General features: G+C 36.1%; 1 protein-coding gene across 5 annotated transcripts in view; it reads right to left on the reverse strand.

Annotated features, from left to right (window-relative positions):
• Positions 1-23,453, reverse strand: part of LOC136030473 (dopamine D2-like receptor) — a 310,646-nt gene that overhangs the window by 60,132 nt on the left and 227,061 nt on the right. For all 5 annotated transcript variants that reach the window (XM_065709482.1, XM_065709483.1, XM_065709481.1 and 2 more), the window contains one exon: positions 15,661-15,790. In XM_065709482.1, the coding sequence (XP_065565554.1) occupies positions 15,661-15,790 (130 nt within the window). The remainder of the gene's footprint in view (positions 1-15,660; positions 15,791-23,453) is intronic.

Below are 23,453 nucleotides of genomic sequence, written 5' to 3' on the forward strand. Positions count from 1 at the left end.
ATTATTGACCAAAACCCTTTGTAACCTCTTTGAAAATGGTTATTTAACATAACATGTAACGAAAACGATAAGATACACGCTTAGAACATTAATACAAATGACCTAGTGTGAAAGCACGACACTCATATAAATATGAAAATTTCTTACTTTGGAGAAAAACCTTTACTTGCAACATCTCTGGCAAAATCTGGATGCTATAAAAGGAGGAGTAAAATTCGTTACATTGGTGAAAAGTGATATTTTCTTTTGTTTTAAAAAAATATTCAGTTGGGAAATTTTCATTTTATGTCATTTAATTAAAAAATATGTCCCTTTTTTTGCCATTTTATGCACTAATTTCCTAAAATGAGTCTATTTTTGCCGTTTTATGTCATTTTGTCAGGGCGCATGAGAATGTGTCCTTTCGAGATAAAATATGTCCAATTGCCACCTCTGGTTGGGCTGCGGCATCTCTGAAGACGCGTCATCTACATGCTGTACTTCGCTTAGCCGAGAATTGCCGACATTGCCAATTGTTTTACGTGAAATACGTCAATTTTCACCAATAAGTTTTCTGTTATTAATTGGTAATCGCAATCATCTATCTATATGGAAATTAATACAGAAAAAAAATTCAACTGAAAGTAAGGACCAACACTAAAACGATGAAAAGAACACAAATTTTTACGTATATGAGGGGGGTGGTTCCCTTTCCTATACGCTCAAGTTCAAATTTTGTCTCGATTCTTTAAGAATGACCACTGAATCAGAAAGGCCGATTAATTAGAATAAATGACTAAAAAAACTTTAACGTAAAGATCGAGGTATTGACTAGGGTTTGAACCCCCTCATATACGTAATAATTTCTGCTTGTTTTAATTTTTAATGTTTCTCCTTATCTTCAGATGAAAAAACTTGTTTTTTTATTCAATTTCTGATCGTTTTTTAAATAATGCTTGAAAATCCGGCACCCCTTCATAGAAATGTCCCTTCTCCCATGAAGACTTCCTTCATGGAAAGATCTTCCCACATAACCCCCTCCTCCAGCCGCCCTACCAGAAAAATCACCATGCAAACGTCAGTATACTTCCCAATAACCAATACTAGGTCTATATGTAAACAATTGATAAAGTTCATAACTTGCCAGCCCTTCCCTTAGGGACTGTGGGATATTAAGTCATCTTTAAATATATGTTTATTGGATTTTTTGACTATGTTGAACAAAATGGTTATCTCAAAATTTTGATCGGGTGACTTTGGGAAACACATGAGCGTGGAAGGGGGCCTAGTTGCCCTCCAATTTTTTTCACCTGAAAAGAGCACTAGAGATTTTAATTTTCGTTCGGATGAACCCTCTCACGATACTCTAGAACCACTGGGTTACTATAATCTCCCCCGGGAAAAATAATAAACACGAATCCGTGATCTTTCTTCTGGAAAACAAGAGCTAAGAGCTCATATGGCACTTGTGACGAGGTCGGAAGAGCCAAGAGCTCATATGGTATGAGCTCTAGCAAAATTCTAAGAATCAATAGGTTGATTTAAAAGGAAAATCAGAGGCTTAATGCCAGTCGGGATTTCAAATAAAAGCTCTGAGTCATGAGAACCTTCTAAATATCAAAATTCATTTACATCCGATCACCCACTCGTAAGTTAAAATACCTCAATTTTTCTAATTTTTCCGCTGCCTTCAGCCCCCCAGATGGTCGGATTGGAGAAAACGACCTTGTCAAGTCAATTTGTAGAGCTCCCTGACACGCCTACCAATTTTCATCATCCTAGCACGTCCAGAAGCACCAAACACGCCAAAGCACTGAACCCCACCCCCTAACTCCCCCAAAAAGAGCGGATCCAGTCCGGTTACGTCAATCACGTACCTCAGAAATTTTCTTATTCTACCCACCAAGTTTCATCCCGATCTTTCCACTCTAAGTGTTTTCCAAGATTTCTGGTTTCCCTCTTCAACTCCCCTCAATGTCAACAGATCTGGTCGGGACTTAAAATAAGAGCTCCGAGACATGACTTCCTTCTAAATATCAAATTTCATTAAGATCGGGTCACCCGTTCTCAAGTTAAAAATACCTCAATTTTTCTAATCTTTCCAAATTAACAACCTCCAGGTCCCCCAAAGAGAACGGATCCTTTCTAATTATGCCAATCACGTATATATAACTTGTACTTATTATTCACATCAAGTTTCATCCTGATCTCTCCACTGTAAGCGTTTTCCATGATTTCCGATTTCCAAGATTTCTGTTTCCCTCCTCCAACCCTCTATGTCACCGGATCCCATTCGAATTGAAAATGGAGCATCTGAGACATAAGATTCTTCTGTCACTGGATCCTGTCGTGATTTAAAATGAGAGTTTTAAAACACAATCCTTGTAAATATCAAATTTCATTAAGATCTGATCATCCGTTCGTAAGTTACGAATCCCTCATTTTTTCTAATTTTCCCGTATTACTCCCCCCCCCCCAAACTCCACCAAAGAGAGCGGATCCGGTCCGGTTATGTCAGTCACGTATCTTGGACTTTTGCTTATTCTTTCCACCAAGTTTCATCCTGATCTCTCCACTTTAAGTGTAGCCTTTCAGTAGCCTGCTACATTTCACAACAAACTCTGTGCAAAGGGAGCTTAAAGTTGAGGGAAATCTTTCAAGTTAACGGTAGTTTTCAATTAGGTAAGGTAAGATTTCCCTGTACATCGAGATTGTTCTTACGAAGGCTGATTGCTCTTTTAAGATCTCTCAATGATTGCATTAATCAGAAGAATAAAAAAAAAAAACAGAAAAATTGATAGTACAAAAATTGAAGTTAAAACCAAGAGCCGATGACAGGTTCAGTTAGTGTACTTAAATACCTTATTTTAATTTTTTTGGTGGAATTTTTTGTCGAAAGCCTATTTTTAAGCAACGTCTCGATTAGAATAAGATGAAAGTATTCAGAAGTGTTAGTATACTAAGGAGCCTCAGTCTATTCTGAGAATCCTACACCATTTATTTAGTCTATTTATTATGTATTCTAGTCTCATTTATTTTAGCATAGATATATGGATGTAAATCTGTTATATATAAATATACTAGCTGTTGGGGTGGCGCTTCAAGCCCCCCCAAGCCCCCCCGCGCGCGTAAGTCGTTACGCGCCACATTAGTTACGCGCCATTGTAGTTGTGTCCCTGTGTCCCACCTGTGAATATAGATAGATTTATATATGTGTTTCAAACTACGTAAAAATTGCGAATATACAACATTCTTGGCTTTCCCACTACTGGGAGCTTTCCGTTTCCAATTGCCAGCAATTGATCTGAAAATGTTTGACCAGAGTCATCGTTTTGCAATCGGACACGCATATTTGTAGTTAATTTTAATATTTTTACGTGTGCCCATAAATTAGAATTTTTCAGGCAAGCATTCATTTCGTCTGCAGGAGTTAAACTACGTAAAAATTGCGAATATACAACATTCTTGGCTTTCCCATTGTCTGTGCATATACAAAGCAGTATGTACTAATAATGACGTAATATGCAAACGCTCTTTTTACAACAAACAAACGTGCATACACACAACTCGTTTTTATATAGATAGATAGATACAATACAAATTAACTGCGTAAAACTTGCAAATATACAACATTCTTCGCTGTCCAATTGTCGCTGCATATAAATAGATTGTCAGGTTTACCGACCCTCGAATATGCAACGTACAATTGTCCATGGGAAAAACAATCAGTATTAAGATCTATACCACATTTTTCTAATGATTGACCTTGAGCTTTGTTAATGGTGATTGCAAATGCTAATCGAATTGGGAATTGCAATCTTTTAAATTGAAAAGGCAGATCCGTTGGAATCATGGGAATGCGAGGAATAAGAACAGCCTCACCCTCAAAAGGCCCTGTCAAGATTGTGGCCTCTATTAGGTTTTCCATTGTTTTTTTTACGGCAAGTCGCGTGCCATTGCAAAGCTTTGGTGGGTTGATATTTCTTAAAAGTATTATTGGTACGCCTATTTTTAGTTGTAGCACGTGTGGTGGAAACCCTGAAAGATCTATGGAATTTAAAAATTCAGATGGATAATTAACCGCTTCATTTGGTTCCAAAACTGTGTCGACTGACTTGTAAAGGACTGCCTGGTCTCGAATCTTGGTCAAAACAATATTGTTGATTTCGTGGACGTCTATATTTTTGGGTGCGAGAATCACTCTTTCACTTAGCCATTTATTATTTTTATAATTTTTTAGAATATTTGGAAATACTTTTTCAATCAATTCATTTTTGGACGTCACTAAATTACAGAAATCAGCAGGTTTTTGTATACGTCCTGAAATTGAGTCTACTTGGAGCTTTCCGTTTCCAATTGCCAGCAATTGATCTGAAAATGTTTGACCAGAGTCATCGTTTTGCAATCGGACACGCATATTTGTAGTTAATTTTAATATTTTTACGTGTGCCCATAAATTAGAATTTTTCAGGCAATCATTCATTTCGTCTGCAGGAGTTGATCTAGGTATTATAGGCAATGTTTGCCTGAAATCTCCCGCAAGCAATATTAATGTGCTGCCAAAGGGTTGCACCCCAACACCTGCCAAAAGGGCTGCACCCCAACACCTAGTTGGTGGGTATATATCATTTGCTGCCTTCGTATTACACGTGGAATACTAAAAATAAAGTATTTGAACGTCGAAAACAGGATAAGTCAGTCGACGGCCAACCTACCATCTTCAAAGATACCACGATTGGAAGACTCTACACCGTTCACCCCAATCAACATGAATGCTTCTTTCTACGCCTGCTTCTGGTGAATGTACCCGGTCCGATATCCTTTGAGTATTTGAGAACTGTAAACGGTACTATACATGACACTTACCGTAGTGCATGCCAAGCTCTGAATTTATTGGAGAATGACCAACACTGGGATAACTGCATCAATGACGCGTGCGAAACGTCAACCCCAAGTCAAATTCGTGCATTGTTTGGCATCATTTTAACAACTTGCTCTCCATCAGCTCCTACAGAGTTATGGGAAAAATATAAGTAAAAAATGTCCGAAGATATACTCCATCGAAAACAGTTAGAGACGTCAGATATGACTTTTAATTTTACATCAGAAATTTATAACTACACTTTAGTTCTTATAGAAGATTTGTGCGTACGTATGGCAAACAAACCTCTTCAGGATTTGGGAATGCCTTCACCTAACCGTATCGCTGCTGTTTCGACATGTGTAGAATTGGATCGTGAACAAAGTTACAGTACGAGTGATCTATTGTCGTATGTACAAAATAACATTTCCAAGTTAACGTCGGAACAAAAAGACATTTATGATACGATAATGCATTGTGTCGATAACAAAGTTGGAGAAATTTTCTTTTTGGATGCGCCAGGAGGTACTGGTAAAACGTTTGTGATAAAACTGATTCTGGCATCAATTTGATCAAAAAATGATATAGCGTTGGCAATTGCGTCGTCCGGAATAGCCGCAACATTGCTGCCTGGTGGAAGAACTGCTCATTCCGCTTTGAAATTGCCTCTGAATTTGCATTCTACAGAAACTCCCACGTGCAATATTTCCAAATCATCTGGGATGGGTAAAGTATTGCAGCAATGCAAACTTATTATTTGGGATGAGTGCACAATGGCACACAAAAAATCGCTCGAGGCTCTGGATCAATGCTTGAAAGATTTGAGAGGGAAGTCGAAACCCTTTGGCAGCACATTAATATTGCTTGCGGGAGATTTCAGGCAAACATTACCTATAATACCTAGATCAACTCCTGCAGACGAAATGAATGCTTGCCTGAAAAATTCTAATTTATGGGCACACGTAAAAATATTAAAATTAACTACAAATATGCGTGTCCGATTGCAAAACGACGACTCTGGTCAAACATTTTCAGATCAATTGCTGGCAATTGGAAACGGAAAGCTCCCAGTGATTTCTGTAATATAGTGACGTCCAAAAATGAATTGATTGAAAAAGTATTTCCGAATATTCTAAAAAATTATAAAAATAATAAATGGCTAAGCGAAAGAGCGATTCTCGCACCCAAAAATATAGACGTCCACGAAATCAACAATATTGTTTTGACCAAGATTCGAGACCAGGCAGTCCTTTACAAGTCAGTCGACACAGTTTTGGAACCAAATGAAGCGGTTAATTATCCATCTGAATTTTTAAATTCCATAGATCTTTCAGGGTTTCCACCACACGTGCTACAACTAAAAATAGGCGTACCAATAATACTTTTAAGAAATATCAACCCACCAAAGCTTTGCAATGGCACGCGACTTGCCGTAAAAAAAACAATGGAAAACCTAATAGAGGCCACAATCTTGACAGGGCCTTTTGAGGGTGAGGCTGTTCTTATTCCTCGCATTCTCATGATTCCAACGGATCTGCCTTTTCAATTTAAAAGATTGCAATTCCCAATTCGATTAGCATTTGCAATCACCATTAACAAAGCTCAAGGTCAATCATTAGAAAAATGTGGTATAGATCTTAATACTGATTGTTTTTCCCATGGACAATTGTACGTTGCATATTCGAGGGTCGGTAAACCTGACAATCTATTTATATGCAGCGACAATTGGACAGCGAAGAATGTTGTATATTCGCAAGTTTTACGCAGTTAATTTGTATTGTATCTATCTATCTATCTATCTATATAAAAACGAGTTGTGTGTATGCATGTTTGTTTGTTTGTAAAAAGAGCGTTTGCATATTACGTCATTATTAGTACATACGGCTTTGTATATGCACAGACAATGGGAAAGCCAAGAATGTTGTATATTCGCAATTTTTACGTAGTTTAACTCCTGCAGACGAAATGAATGCTTGCCTGAAAAATCCTAATTTATGGGCACACGTAAAGATATTAAAATTAACTACAAATATGCGTGTCCGATTGCAAAACGATGACTCTGGTCAAACATTTTCAGATCAATTGCTGGCAATTGGAAACGGAAAGCTCCCAGTTGTGGGAAAGCCAAGAATGTTGTATATTCGCAATTTTTACGTAGTTTGAAACACATATATAAATCTATCTATATTCACAGGTGGGACACAGGGACACAACTACAATGGCGCGTAACTAATATGGCGCGTAACGACTTACGCGCGCGGGGGGGGCTTGGGGGGCGCGAAGCGCCCCACCAACTAGGTGTTGGGGTGGCGCGAAGCGCCACCCCAACAGCTAGTTTATTTATATATAACAGATTTACATCCATATATCTATGCTAAAATAAATGAGACTAGAATCTTTATGCTAAAGTATTTTTAGAACCCCTCATATGCTTAACAGTCTCTGTTCGTTTTACTTTCAATTGAAAAAACTTTTTCATGTTTATTTTTTCATTTTTTTTTATAGTAATGCTAAAAAATCCTGCCCCCTTTTCATTGAGCTTCTCTTCCCCCATGACATATTCTTTCAAGGAAAGATCCTCCCACATAGTTCCCTTCCCTAAGCCCAACCCCCCAAACCAAAAGAATCCCCCTGAAAACGTCTGTACACTTCCCAATAACCATTACTGTATGTAAACACTGGTGGCAGTTTGTAACTTGCAGTCCCTCCCCCAGGGACTGTGGGGGAATAAGTCATCCCCAAAGACATAGTTCTTATGATTTTCGACTATGCGGAACAAAATGGCTATCTCAAAATTTTGATCCGTTGACTTTGGGGAAAAAATGAGCGTGGGAGGGGGCCTAGCTGCCCTCCAATTTTTTGGTCACTTAAAAAGGGCACTAGAATTTTTCATTTCCATTAGAATGAGCCCTCTTGCGACATTCTAGGACAACTTAGTCGATACGATGACCCCTGGGGGAAAAAAAAACGAACAAAAAAACACGCGCCCGTGATCTGTCTTCTGGCGAAAAATACGAACTTCCACATTTTTGTAGATAGGAGCATGAAATTTTTGCTATAGGGTTCTCTGATACGCTGAAGGTGATGGTGCGACTTTCATTAAGATTCTATGACTTTTAGGGGGTGTATCCCCCTATTTTCCAAAGTAAGGTAAATTTTCTCAGGTTCTTAACTTTTCATGACAAAGACTAAACTTGATGAAACTTATATATTTATAATCAGCATGAAAATCCGATTCTTTTGATGTATCTGATGTAGCCGGGTCGCTCCTTACTACAGTTCGTTACCACGAACTGTTTGATTACTCCGTATATGAAAGGGGCTTTTCCTTTTCAACGCCCTACTCTTAACGCTAAAGTTTGACTCTTTCTCTTAGCTCTACGTCTTAAAACAGTAAAAAACTTTAGCGTAAAGAGCGGGGCGTTAAAAAGGAAAAGCCCCTTTCATTACGGAGTAATCTCTGTTCGTTTTGAGTTTAAATGTCGCTCCTTACTTTCATTTAAAAAAAAAAACTTTTTTTTATTTAATTTCTGGACGTTTTTTAATTAATGCATGTTTTGATCTTGGCTCTCTGCACATAAATAATTAAAACAAAATTTGCATATTAATTTTTTTTCTAAATGGCTTTCTCATAGTTTTAATCGGAAGATTTTGAGAAAAAAGAGCGAGGGAGGAAGCCTAGTTGCCCTCCAATTTTTGATTACTTAAAAAGGCAACTAGAACCTTTAATTTTTCACGAACATTTTCATTAGTAAAAAATATACGTAATTTACGAATTAACTTACGTTACGAACTCCTTTATTCGTATGTTTTTATTGCGTATATGAGGGGGTTCACCCCTCGTCGATACCTCGCTCTTTACACTAAAGCTTAAATTTTGTCCCAGTTCCATAAGAATGACCCTCGAATCACAAAGGCTGTAGAATAAATAGTTGAAATTACTAAAAATACTTTAGCGTAAAGAGTGAGGTATTATGAGGAGGTAAACCCCTCATATGTGTAATAATTTCTACTCGTTTCAAATTTTAATGCTGCTCCTCACTTTCAGTAGAAAAAACTTTTCATGTTTATTTTTTCATTGTTTTTAAATAATGCTAGAAAATCCTGCGCCCCCCTCATTGAAAGTCTCTTCCCCCATGAGAAGTTTTTCCAAGGAAAGATCCTCCCACATAGCCCCCCACCCGACCTCAACTCCCCCCCAACCCCCAAATTAAAAAAAAATCCCCCTGAAAACGTCCGTACACTTCCCAGTAACCATTACTATATGTAAACACAGGTCAAAGGTTGTAACTTGCAACCCCTCCTACGGGGACTGTGGGGGAGTAAGTTGTCCCCAAGGACATCGTTATTAAGTTTTTCGACTATGGTGAATAAAATGGCTATCTCAGAATTTTGATCTGGTGACTTTGGGGAAAAAATGAGCGTGGGAGGGGGCCTAGGTGCCCTCTAATTTTTTTGGTCACTTAAAAAGGGCACTAGAACTTTTAATTTCCGTTAGAATGAGCTCTCTTGCGACATTCTAGGACCACTGGGTCGATACGATCACCCCTGGGAAAAAAAAACAAACAAAAAAACAAATAAACACGCATCCGTGATTTGTCTTCTGGCAAAAAATGCGAAATTCCACATTTTTGTAGATAGGAGCTTGAAACTTCTACTGTAAGGTTCTCTGATACGCCGAATCTGATGGTGTGATTTTCGTTGAGATTGTATGACTTTTAGGGGGTTGTTTTCTCCTATTCTCTATTATGAGGCAAATTTTCTTAGGCTCGTAACTTTTGATAGGTCAAACTAATTTTATACTAATTATAATCTTATAATAATATTATACTCAAACTAATCTATATTTGAAATCAGCATTAAAATGCGATTTTTTTTTATGTAACTATTGGTATCAAAATTCCATTATTTAGAGTTTCGGTTACTATTGAGCCGGGTCGCTCCTTACTACAGTTCGTTACCACGAACTGTTTGACTAAAACTATGAAACTATGACTAATGTGAGTAATTCCGTGGGTAATGACTCTGCTTGGCTGTGATAATTAAAAGAGTGATATACACCATTTTATAACTTTTTATAACCAAAAACAGAAAAAAAGTTGTCAGCTGTGATCGCTCTGAAGGATGAAGCTAATGGACAGAAACGGAACACATTTTAAAACCAAGTTTTTATGCTCTTTTCAGTGGTATAAATTAAATTCAAGTATTCCAAGCAAATTAAAAATTATTCCATTTTTATTATGCATTTCTCTTTTTTCCTTAGCAAAAAGGGGACAGGTGCCAGGTCCTCCATTTTATAGCCCCATAACATTAACCCTACAAGTCTAAAGTGGAGTATGTCTCTTTTTATTTTTGCTACGATACGAGATAGGACAATTTTGACTCCACCATTCGATTCCTCGGGTTGAGTTTACGCACGACACATAGATAGCTCATTTTTGACAAAAATGGCATATGTTGTCCTTTTATCAAAGCCGAGTGGGTAAGAGGAGACCTGTGATTTATTATTAAAGCGGCTTATCAAAATAAGGGTTGAAACGGATTCTAAGTTACTAAAACTTAATTTCTGTATATATTTCTGGGTATCCATAGGCATAACTCCCCAATAAATTGACCATAGGCTAAATTCCCAATACGGGTACCTAAAAAAAAAATTTCGTAGACAAAAAAAAATAGAATTAAAAAACAGAACTGCTTAGAATGAGTAGAAAAACTAAGATTTAGGCAACCTTCTTTCCTGAGAATACTGGTCATTATTGAAGGGCAAATAGCCTTAGAAGCCATGTTTTAAACCTTCTTTCGTCGAAAAAATTTATATTTTGTTCTTAATGTCTCTTGAGTAATTGCAATAGAAAGATTAACACAGGTTTTGTGTTAGAGATTAACACAAAACTAAGATTTAGGCAACCTTCTTTCCTGAGAATACTGGTCATTATTGAAGGGCAAATAGCCTTAGAAGCCATGTTTTAAACCTTCTTTCGTCGAAAAAATTTATATTTTGTTCTTAATGTCTCTTGAGTAATTGCAATAGAAAGATTAACACAAAGCCTGGCTTATCCACACGATTAAATTGAAAAATAATTTTTCAAATAAAAAATAAGAACAAGATTAGAAATTAGACCATAGAGAAATTTTTCTGTATGTAAGGAGGGTCCCCCCCTTAAACTAGAGCCCTTTACGATAAAGTTTAAAAGTGCTTTAGTGGGGGAATTTATGAGTGTAAAAATGCAGTTAATGGGCAATGCTGTCTTTTTTTGCCAATTGCCCTAAAAACCTCGGACTTAAATTTTGTCGCTTAAAGCAAATGCACACCTATAACATCTTCTGTTCCATAATAATCGACAATCAACTCAGACATAAAAAAATTGAAGCTGAAAAAAAACTTTTAACCAACCTTTACTATTGAGAAGCAAATGAAAACAAATTAAAGCAAAAAAAGATAAAAATATTAATCGTTCAAAATAAAACAAATTCCTTGCAAAACCAAAATAGGAAGTTTTAAACTAAAATTCAAAGAAAGAAAAGTTGAAATTTCATTGTTTGATTTTCATCTAGATCGCACTTCTTTTTATTGGTGTTCTCTCCCTTCTTTAAAAACCAAATAAATCATGTGAGGTTTATTACTTTTGATGCTTATCTTTAAACTTAATAGCTTTTTAATATTAGAAACATAATAGAGCCAATTCTTTTGATGCAAATATTATTATCAAAACTCTATTTTCTTAAATTAAGTTACTAGTAGCACGACTCACTCCTTACTTACACTTCATTACTACGAACTGTTTGACTTGAGAGCAGACAAGTGAGAATAGAGTTTGATTTCTAAAGAATCCCTTGTTTCATTTTTCTATGGTGCTTCCAATTTATTATAACTTTACCACCTAATCACTTCAGCCTCCTGTTCAAACAAATGGAGATAGTTTATTTTTAGACGGAGAAAAATTATTCGGGATAAAATCTATTTGGAAACTACAGAGGGAAGGATAGATTAGATAACGGTCTGGATTGTGTTTAAAATGTGACGAGATGAAATAGCTGCCTTTCAACGTCAAGCATTATTATCTTCAACGTCGCCACTCTTAGAATTTGTGGTGCCAGGGCAATATTAACCTCCCCTCCCTATGAGAGCTTGTAAGTGATCAACGTAATATCCATCAAAACTAATTTCGGCAGCTCCTTTTCAGCCAAAATATCTAGGACAGCTTTCCCTAACCCCTCCCCCTTGAATAGCCATAGTCTTCAAGTTTTTTTTCGGTGGAAAATAATAACGAAGCTGATGATACAGGAATTAGAACGCATTTGAGTGGCTAAAACTTAGCTTCTTAAAAAAAGAAAAAGTGGGACTATTCGTAGAAATCTTATAGCTTGATATCTTTAGTCCCCTTTGCTGATTAAACTTTAAAAAAAAAATTAACCGAAAGTAAGGTGGAGCGTAAAAATTTGTAACAAACAGAAAATATTGCGTATGCGAAGGGGCTCATCGCCTCCTAAACATCTCGGTCTTTATGTTAAAGTTTGAAATTTGTGCCAATTCTATAATAATTAAATAAAAAAAACAAATTATTTTAACTGAAAGTAAGGAGCGACATTAAAACTTAAAACGAACAGAAATTACTTCGTATATGAAAGGGGCTGCTTCCTCATCAACGCCCCGCTCTTTACGCTAAAGTTTGACTCTTTCTCTCAACTCTCCTTTTTAAAACAGTAAAAAACTTTAGCGTAAAGAGCGGGGCGTTGATGAGGAAGCAGCACCTTTCATATACGAAGTAATTTCTGTTCGTTTTAAGTTTTAATGTCGCTCCTTACTGTCAGTTAAAAAAAAACTTGTTTTTTTTATTTAATTTCTGAACGTTTTTGGATCAATGCATGTTTTGATTTTGGCTCTCCGCAGAGGAATAATTAAAACAAAATTTGCATATTTATTTTTATGGATAAATGGCTTTCTCATAGTTTCGATCGAATCATTTTGAGAAAAAAGGAGCGGGGGAGGAAACCTAGTTGCCCTCCGATTTTTTGGTTACTTAAAAAGGCAACTAAAACTTTTAATTTTTTACGAATGTTTTTATTAGCAAAAGATATAAGTACCTTATAAATTAGCTTACGTAACGAACTTTTGTATTCTCATGTTTTTATTACATATATATAGGGTTTCACCCCCAGGTCAGTACCTCGCTCTTCACATTAAAGCTTAAATTTTGTCCCAATTCATTAAGAATGACCCCTGAATCACAAAAGCCGTAGAATAATTAGTTGAAATTACTAAAAATACTTTAGCGTAAAGAGCGAGGTATTAGGAGGAGGTGAGCCCCTCATATGCGTAATAATTTCTGTTCGTTTTAATTTTTAATGCTGCTCCTACTTCCAGTTGAAAAAAACTTTTTCATATTTATTTTTTCATTGTGTTTTTTAAATAATGCTAGAAAATCCTGCGCTCCCTTCATGGAAATTTTCTTCCCCCATGACAAATTCCTCGATGGAAAGTTCCGACAACATATTCCCCTCTTCTCAACCCCTCCACCCCGAATAAAAAAAATCCCCCTGAAAACGTCTGTACACTTCCCAATAACTATTACTATATGTAAGCACTGGTCAAATTTTGTAAATTGTAGCCCCTCCCACGGGGACTGTGGGGGAGTAAGTCGTCCCCAAAGACATAGTTATAAGGTTTTTCGACTACGCTGAATAAAATGGCTATCTCAGAATTTTTATCCGTTGACTTTGGAAAAATAATTAGCGTGGGAGGGGGGCCTAGGTTCCCTCCATTTTTTGGTCACTTAAAAAGGGCACTAAAACTTTTCATTTCCGTTAGAATGAGCCCTCTCGCAATATTCTAGGACCACTGGGTCGATACGATCACCCCTGGAAAAAAAAAACACAAAAAAACAACAAATAAACACGCATCCGTGATCTGCCTTCTGGCAAAAAATACAAAATTCCACATTTTTGTAGATAGGAGCTTGAAACTTCTACAATAGGGTTCTCTGATACGCTGAATATGATGGTGTGATTTTTAGGGGATGTTTCCCCCTATTTTCTAAAAGAAGGCGAATTTTCTCAGGCTCGTAACTTTTGATGGGTAAGACGAAACTGGATGAAACTTATATATTTAAAATCAGCATTAAAATGCAATTCTTTTGATGTAGCTATTGGTATAAAAATTCCATTTTTTAGAGTTTTGGTTACTGTTGAGCCGGGTCGCTTCTTACTACAGTCTGTTACCACGAACTGTTTGATGACCGCTGAATCACAATGGCCGTTTAAATTTGAATTGAAAGCTCTTTCAAAAACACTAAAAATAACCTTGCAGTAAATAGCGAAGTTTTGAGAAGGCAGCGAATCCTGTCATATACGTAATTATTTGTGTTCATTTTAAATTTTAGCGTTGCTCCTTACTTTCAATTGAAAAAACTTGTTGCTTGATTTAATTTCGGATCATTTTTTTTAAATAGCGCTGGAAAGTCCAGAGCCCTGTCCGTGTAAAATTTCCTTTCCCCATGAAAGATTCCTCCAGCACAACCTCCAATTCCTCCGACGTAAAGAAAAAAGATCCTCCAAAGTAACAAGCCTCCTTCCCTTCACCAGAAAAATCCCCCTGAAAACGTCTGTATGCTTCCCAATAACAAATACTATAGGTAAACAACGGGCAAAGTTCATAACTTGTAGCCCTTCCCCCAGGGAATGTGGGGGGTTAAATCACCCTCGAAGACATAGTTATTATATTTTTCAACCATTCTGAAAAAATTGCCAATAAAACAACATAAACACGAACTCGTGATCTCTCATCTGACAACAAATGCGAAATTCCACATTTTTGTACATAGGAGCTTGAAATCTCTATAGTTAGGTTTTGTAGTATGGTGAATCTGATGGTGTGATTCTCATCAAGATTAATTAACGTTTTGGAGGTTCTTTCCCCTTTTTTAAAAATTAGAATTTTTTTTAGTCTCGTAACTTCTGATGAACACCGTTAAATTTGATGAATTTTGTATAATTCGAAAAAGCATCCCAATTCCATTTTTTGACGTATATACTGTTGATAAAATTCTATTTATTAAGGTTTTGGTTACTATTGAGCCGTGTCGTTTCTTACTTACAGCTCGTTACTACGAACGGCTTGACAAAACAATGCATACAGAAAAACTAATGTATTCCAGTTTAAAGCTTTGTTCAATTTTATTGGCTTAAAATTTATATAGCCTATAGTAGTGTAACAGAAACATTATGAATATAAATTTATAACACTTTATTATTTGTGTGTGTTTTTTCTCTTGTTTGTACTCCTCTAGGGCATTTTTGTAATATATCGAAAGCGTACAAAAATGAAATGTTATTATCACTTTTAATAGCAGGAGAGTCTATGAGGTTTCAAAAGGCGGATTAATCTAGATCAGACCTTTTTTTTGACAAACACTAACGGGGTAGTGTCATTAGCTTGCAGAAATAAGTTCTAAATTTTAACCGATGAAAACAAAAGGCACACTTTTTACCACAGAGCTGTATTAAAGTAAATCTCTCTTTGGTACCTACATTCATCTGGTCTCAAGTAATCTTTATCGTTGGTAGTAATTAGAAACATGGCCCACAAAATTACTTTAAAAATACTGCTGAAATTAAAATTTTGAATGGTACTTTATGCTCGAGGGGTACGCTTAAACATAAATAAGTTCTAAACTAGCCGAAATGAACCGATTTGATGAAGTGAAAAATCAATACGATTTGATATCCTCATCCATTCTTCCACAGCTTAACTTTACTGAAGGGGGACAACGTGTATGCATTCCAAGAAATACTTCTTCATATAATATCCTTTTTCCACTTACCTTTGTTAAATAGCTCCAAAGATTATTTTTATAGCTTGTCGAAATTTGTCCAGAATTTTTAATACTTGCTCCATTTCCAGACACCTGATTAACAGAAGCTTCACTATCTTTTCCAGGATTCTGAAGACCCCTGGATAAAATTAAATGAATCGTTAGAGAGAATTTTCTGCTATGCTAGATTTTACAGGACTAATGAGGCAAAAATTGGTAGACGAATCCTTTGTATTGCTAAAGCCAAAGAGAAGAATTAAGGAGTGAAGCGATTCTCACATACACAAAAAACAGCCTTATACACGGCTTTAATGGGTACTCTTAAATTAATCATACAATCGTTGTTTCATGTAGAACTTCTTTTTCATGTATTTAAAACCTCAGTCGAGAATCAAAAGAACGTATCTCCACAATTGTAAATTTTCTGAAGAGTAAAAACAATCTCACAACCTTTTTTATTTCCCCCCCAATACCTGTAAAACAAAAATGGATCGATACGTAAAATCAATGTATGTCAATCCGTTTTTGTTTTGCGGTTATCAGAGGGTAAATAAAACAGTCCGGTTTATGAATCTACTCTTCTGAGAATTTACAATTATAGAGATTCGTTCTTTTGATACCCGTCTGGTGATATATTCTACGTTATTCTTTTTTGTATAAACTATGTTTTAAAATTTTGGTGTTATGTCTTATTTTCAATATAAATTGAAGGACCAGTAAGGTAGCTAAAACGACAGCTATTTATGTAGGGCTGAATCTTGTTGGAATTAAATTGTATTGGTTAGAGTTAGATGTTGTTTCAGTTTGAAGGGTGAGCTGTGTTGGGTTGAGATGCATAAAAACAGTCTATAAAAGTAGTTGTAAAACTCAAGAAACACATCCTCTGAGTGAACTTTCAGTGTTTTTGAAACTATAAAAAAGAAAGTAAAACAGTTCAAAATAGGGATGAAACCTTTTTATTGACAGTGAACAGATATAAAATTATTAAAATGGATATTTCGAACACATATACAGTGTTCATCATCAGCAGTAAAACTCTGATGAACGATGTATATGTGTCCGAAATATCCAGTTAAATAATTTTATATCTGTTCACTGTCAATAAAAAGGTTTCATCCCTATTTTGAACTGTTTTACTTTCGTCATGGAAAGGCAGTGTGGTCTTCGAAGTTATCTAAAAAAAAGAAATAAGTTACTTTTATTGTTTGAGAAGTGTGAGAGTGGACGGGTTACCACTTGGAGATAGAAGGAAGTACATGCTTCGGTCTATGCATCAAAAATGTCGTAATAATTGTTCTTTATACATCTTTCACTCAAAGTATGAGTAGGAGAATGTTAAAAATTGGTAAAACTATTGAATGCCGTTTTGGGATGGTTTTTAGGGAACTTTTGGGGATCCACTTTTGGAGTAGGTCAATAATTGGATAGGAATGCTGGAAAAGAAGGGTATTGGGGGATATTAAGCTTGGGAAATCCCTGAGACTTGGACTGGACCATAGAGCTTTTTTTTCTGTACGCTGATCGTGGACTGTAACATATTTATATGTTTAATATTTATTGTTGTCACTCACTTTTTTTCGTTTTAAAATGGCCCTTCTTCACAATCGTACCAACAAATTATTATTGATAATTTTTCCAAGAATTAATTTTACTACCTTAAATTGTTTTAAAGTTTTATTTTCATTTATGGAAAATCCCTCTGATATAATTAATGCATCAAATTAAAAAATAAATAACTGTTGCTCCTTTGATGGTATTTTATCTCAGTTTTTTTTTCCAAAGTAGTATGAAGCACAAAAGCGAACAAAAATCCTTTTGCGTGAGCTACTTCTTCCTTCCAGCACGAAAAAACAATCAAACAAGGTTTCTCAGCATGCAAAGATGCAATAAATCTAATAAATAGCTTATATTTTAGTTTCTAAGGTTAACTGGGTAGATCCTAAGCAATTCAATAAATTCATTCCGGATACCACCCTTGCTCCCATAAGAGACAAGTTAAGTGACTGATAACGACCTCTGGAAGGTACATTATCTTATAAAACTCAGGCTTATATTAGATTCCAAGATTAGACGTCTGTGACTGATCAATAGTCTAATTCTTAGCATGGATTATGAAGTTATGCAAGAAAGTTTATGGTCCTTTCACACTACGACTCAGAATTTTTCTTACTAGCAGAACTTTGTGCATTTTACTACGTTATGCTATCTTGAAGAGCAATATTGTCCGTAATTTAGGCAGTGTCAAACAGACTCAAGGTCTACATGATATTTTAAACTACGTAACTTGACGCTAGGTCATGAAAAAGCCACCATAGTAGCAACACAATGAAATTTCTATGCAAACAATTAATAAATTTTGAAAATAAATATATAAAATTTTCCTAGAAAACCTTTTTCGCTGGATTGAAGCTTGACCTTATTTCCATCCCATGTTTTTGATTTTTCAATAGCTTGCTTATGACGATTAAAATAATTTAGGGTAATGATTATGGTTTCGCGGGATTTTTACAATTGTCTAACATGAAAAGACTTGTTGAATGATGATAGGTCATAATTAACGCAGTGTCACTTAGCTACTTTGTATAGCCAATTACACATATATTCTGAAAGCCACTTTAGTGCTTAAGTGTATTAAGCTGAAGAAAGTATTTTATCAGATATAGGTTGCTTGATTCAAGGAGATATGTTTAGCTACCTTACAATTAGTGATAATTACATAAGACCAGCCAAAAATTGCATGACCAATTTCTTTTGACAAGTTTAATAATCTATATATAATTACTAATTGGGTTAGTTGGCTCCAATTTTATCAAAATTGTGCGACTTCTTATGCCAGAGAACTGGAACTACTTATTGACAGTCGAGTTTTGTCTGTCATATAAAAGTAGATCTCATAAAAACAGTAACCAATTTAGTATGTAGCTTTGATAAGTCGTCATGGGCTGTGTACCGAGTTGAAAATTTTAGGGAAAGCTCTATTGGAGGAGAGAATCAATTTGAATTTCGTGGTGAGTGAGGGGACTTTGAATTTTCTGTTTGGGAGGGGGAACGATGGCTTCTAGTGCTCGGAACTAAAACGCTAAAGTAATCCAGTAATAATTTTAATCCAGTGGCCATTTACTTGAAAAGTCGTTCTTAAAGAATTGGGGACTTAAAGTTAAACTTTAACACAAAGAGAATGAGGTTGAGGAGCGGTTAATCCACTTCATTTGAAAAAGTAATTTTTTTTTTATTTTAATTTGTAACGTCACTCTTTACTTTCATTTGAGAAAAATAATTTTTTTATTTAATCACTACCATAAAACGGTGAGAATGTAAAACCAAAACACTTATATATTAGCGGAAAAGTATATAATTAGTATCGCATTTTAAAACTCTTGCTGGAAAAGGGGAAGGTCTCCTTAGCCCATTAACGTCCAAGACCAGTTACCGGTAAAATTTTGCAATGTTTCTTTAGTGCAGTGAAATAAGGTTTTAGCTTTAAACATTTGTGATGTCAAATGTTTTTTCCGGACCAACAGTGTAACCATGGTGCTGTATTCCCATATTAGAACATTGGGTTTGTCTGGAACTGAAGGACACATAGGGATGCAGATCTTTTGTCGCGTTTAAATAGTTTGCATACAAGATAAATTAAAGTTAGGCATGGAATGGCTCGTAGCACATTTACAAGTGAAGTCTGACACTCTCTGCACTCGAGTCATGCAATTTTTTCTGCACACATGGCATCGATACTTCTTCTGGTTGATTTTTGCGGAGCTCTTACTATGACCTGGACCGTAGGTGCCAGCGAATGAAACCGGATTTTCCCCTGGTGAAACGGTGCTATATTGCCATAGTTTTTTGCTACATAACTTTCCTTCTTTTCAATGGGTTTTTCGAGACATTAAATAAAAAAAACTAATTTTTTTAGCTGAAAGTTAGGAGCGACATTAAAACTTAAAACAAACAGAAATTACTCCGTATATGAAATGGGTTGTCCCCTCCGCAATCCCTCGCTCTTTACGCTAAAGCTTTTAATTGTTTTAAAAAGTAGAATTGTGGCAAAGAGTCAAACTTTAGCGTAAAGAGCGAGGGATTGCGGAGGGGACAACCCATTTCATATACGGAGTAATTTCTGTTCGTTTTAAGTTTTAATGTCGCTCCTTACTTTCAGCTAAATTTTTTTTTTTTTTTATTTAATTTCTGAACGTTTTTGAATTAATGCATGTTTGGTTTTGGCTCTCCGCACATAAATTATTAAAATGAAATTTGCATATTAATTCTTTTTTGGCTAAATGGCTTTCTCTTAGTTTTGATCAGGCAATTTTGAGAAATAAGGGGTGGAGAAGGAGGCTTAGTTGCCCTCCAATTTTTCGGCTACTTAAAAAGGCAACTAGAACTTTCAATTTTTAACGAACGTTTTTATTAGTAAAAAATATACGTAACTTAAGAATTAACTTACGTAACAAACTTTCATAACCATATATTTTTATTATGTATACGAGGGGGTTTGTACCCTCGTTAATACCTCGATCTTTACACTAAATCGTAAGTTTTGTCCCAATTCTTCAAGAATGACCCTTGAATCAGGAAGGCCGTAGAATAAATAGTTGAAATTACTAAAAATACTTTAGCATAAAGAGCGAGTTATTTATCTCCTCCTAAATACCACGCTCTTTATGCTAAAGTATTATTAGAACCCCTCATATTCGTAATAATATCTGTTCGTTTTAAGTTTCAATGCTACTCCTTCCTTTCATTTGAAAAAAGTTTTCATGTTTATTTTTCATTGTTTTCTTATAGTAATGCTAGAAAATCCTGCACCCTTTTCATTGAATTTTTCTTCCCCCATGACAGATTCTTCCAAGGAAAGATCCTCCAAAAGAGCCCCCTTTCCTCAGCCCCACCCCCAAGCAAAATAAAATCCCCCTGAAAACGTCTGTACACTTCCCAATAACCATTACTATATGTAAACACTGGTCAAAGTTTGTAACTTGCAGCCCCTCCCCCAGGGATTGTAGGGGAGTAAGTCATCCCCAAAGACATAGTTCTTATGGTTTTCGACTATGCTGAGCAAAATGGCTGTCTCAAAATTTTGATCCGTTGACTCTGGGAAAAAATGAGCGTGGGAGGGGGCCTAGATGCCCTCCAAATTTTTCGGTCACTTAAAAAGGCCACTAGAACTTTTCATTTCCGTTAGAAGGAGCCCTCTTGCGAAATTCTAGGACCACTTGGTTGATACGATGTCCCCTGGGAAAAAAAACAACAAAAAAACAAACAAATAAACACGCACCCGTGATTTGTCTTCTGACAAAAAATACAAAATTCCACATTTTTGTAGATAGGAGCTTGAAACTTCTACAGTAGGGTTCTCTGATATGCTGAATCTGATGGTGTCATTTTCGTTAAGATCCTACGACTTTTAGGTGGTGTTTTCCCCTATTTTCTTAAATAAGGCAAATTTTCTCAGGCTCGTAACTTTTGATGGGTAAGACTAAACTTGATGAAACTTATATATTTAAAATCAGCATTCAAATGCGATTCTTTTGATGTAGCTATTGATATCAAAATCAATTTTTTAGAGTTTTGGTTACTATTGAGCCGGGTCGCTCCTTACTACAGTTCGTTACCACGAACTGTTTGAAAATCTCTTCAAGCAATTTTCACATACAGTGAGCATGGCAAGTAATATTTGCGAGTCAAGCTGTGTATGAAGATAGTGGCTTGTGAAGAAATTGTCAAAGAAGACTCTGTGATGAGCTGCCTTTAAACAACAGACAATGCACTTGTGAGCATCTGTGGACTTAAAGGTATTAATGGCTGTTACTCACTCTTCCCACGGTCTAGATCAATGTTGAAGGGATATCCATTAGAAAAAGCTATCACTTAAGCTTTGTATCCGAATCTGATTGGTTTTCTTTGGATAAACATTTTACAATGTGAAGATCAAATAAAGGTAACACTTGTTCATCCATGGTTGTGTTTTTTGTTGTTTTTTTTTTTTTTGACAGAACGTCCCATAGTGCTAAAGTATAGTGTAATGGCATCTACAAGGGGCTTCACTTTAGCTATTTTGTCACTATCCTAGAGCTCATTATTGTTTCCAAAGTGTAGTAACAGGTCGTCCGAACAGGACCAGCTCATTCTCTCACAGGAAGGAGATGATATCCTTATTGTAGCAAAGTTCCCTAAAAACTGTCAAGTTCTTCAAAGTTTAATGTAAAGCTGTTATAACGATTCTCAGAAGATCAACATATCATGTTTTCTCCCATATGATCACAGCCTGAATAGTTTCTTCCTAAAACTGACAAAAACAAGAGCTAAGAGCTCATATGGCACTTGTGACGAGGCGAGAAGAGCTAAGAGCCAAGAAATCATATGGTATGAGCTCTAACAAAATTCTATGAATCAATAGATTGATTTAAAAAGGAAAATAAGAGGCTTAATGCCGGTCAAGATTTAAAATAAGAGCTCTGAGTCACAAAGTCCTTCTAAAAATCAAAATTCATTAAGATCCGATCACCCACTGGTAAGTTACAAATCCCTAATTTTTTCTAATTTTTCCTCTCCATTTTGCCCCCTAGATGGTCGAATCTGGGAAAACGACTTTATCAAGTCAAATTGTGCAGCTCCCAGACACACCTAGCAATTTTCATCGCCCTAGCACGTCGAGAAGCATCGAACTCGCCAAATCACTGAACCCCTCCCCCCAACTCCCCCAAAGAGAGTGAATCCAGTACGACTCTGTTAATCACGTATCAAGGACATTTGTTTATTCTATCCACCAAGCTTCATCCCGATTCCTCCACTCCAAGTGTTTTTCCAAGATTTCCCCCTCCAACTCCCCCCAATGTCAAAAGTTCTGGTCGGGATTTGAAATAAGAGCTCTGAGACATGAATTCCTTCTAAAAATCAAATTTCATTACGATCCGATCATCTATTCGTAAGATAAAAATACCCCAATTTTCATGTTTTCCATGAATTCTGGTTTCCCCCTCCTACTCCCCCGAATGTCAAGGATCTGGTTGGAATTTGAAATTACAACTTCAAAGCACAAGATCCATCTAAATATCAAATTTCTGTAAGATCTGGTCACCCTTTCGCCCTTTCATAAGTTACAAATACCTCAACTTTCAAAATTACCCCCCCCCCCCAATTCCACCAAAGACATCAGATCCAGTCCAGTTATGTCAGTCACGTATCTTAGACAGGTTTCTATTCTTCCCAACCAGTTTCATCCTGATCTCACCGCTTTAAGTATTTTCTAAGATTTCCGGTCCCCCCAAATGCCCCCCCCCAAATACGCTTGATCCGGTTGAGATTAAAAATAAGATATCTGAGTTACGAGATCCTTCTAAATATGAAGTTTCATGAAGATCCGATCACTCCTTCGTAAGTTAAAAATACGTCATTTTTTCTTATTTTTCAGAATTACCCCCCCCCCCCCCGCAACTGAGCGGATCCGTTCCAATTATGTAAATCACGTATGCAAGACTTCTGCTTATTTTTCCAACCAAGTTTCATCCCAATCCCTCCAATCTAAGCGTTTTCCATCACTTTAGGTTTCCCCACCCCAAACTTCCCCCAACGTCACCAGATCTGGTCAGGATTTAAAATAAGAGCTTTGAGACACGATATCCTTCTAAATATCAAATTTCATGGAGATCCAATCACCCGTTCGTAAGTTAAAAAATACCTTATTTTTTCTAATTTTTCAGAATTACCCCCCCCCCCCCCAACTACTCCAAAGTGAGCGGATTCGTTCTGGTTATGTCAACCATGTATCTAGGACTCGTGTTATTTTTTTCCCACCAAGTTTC

Source organism: Artemia franciscana, chromosome 8 (genome assembly GCF_032884065.1).
Source record: "Artemia franciscana chromosome 8, ASM3288406v1, whole genome shotgun sequence".
Taxonomy (NCBI): domain Eukaryota; kingdom Metazoa; phylum Arthropoda; class Branchiopoda; order Anostraca; family Artemiidae; genus Artemia; species Artemia franciscana.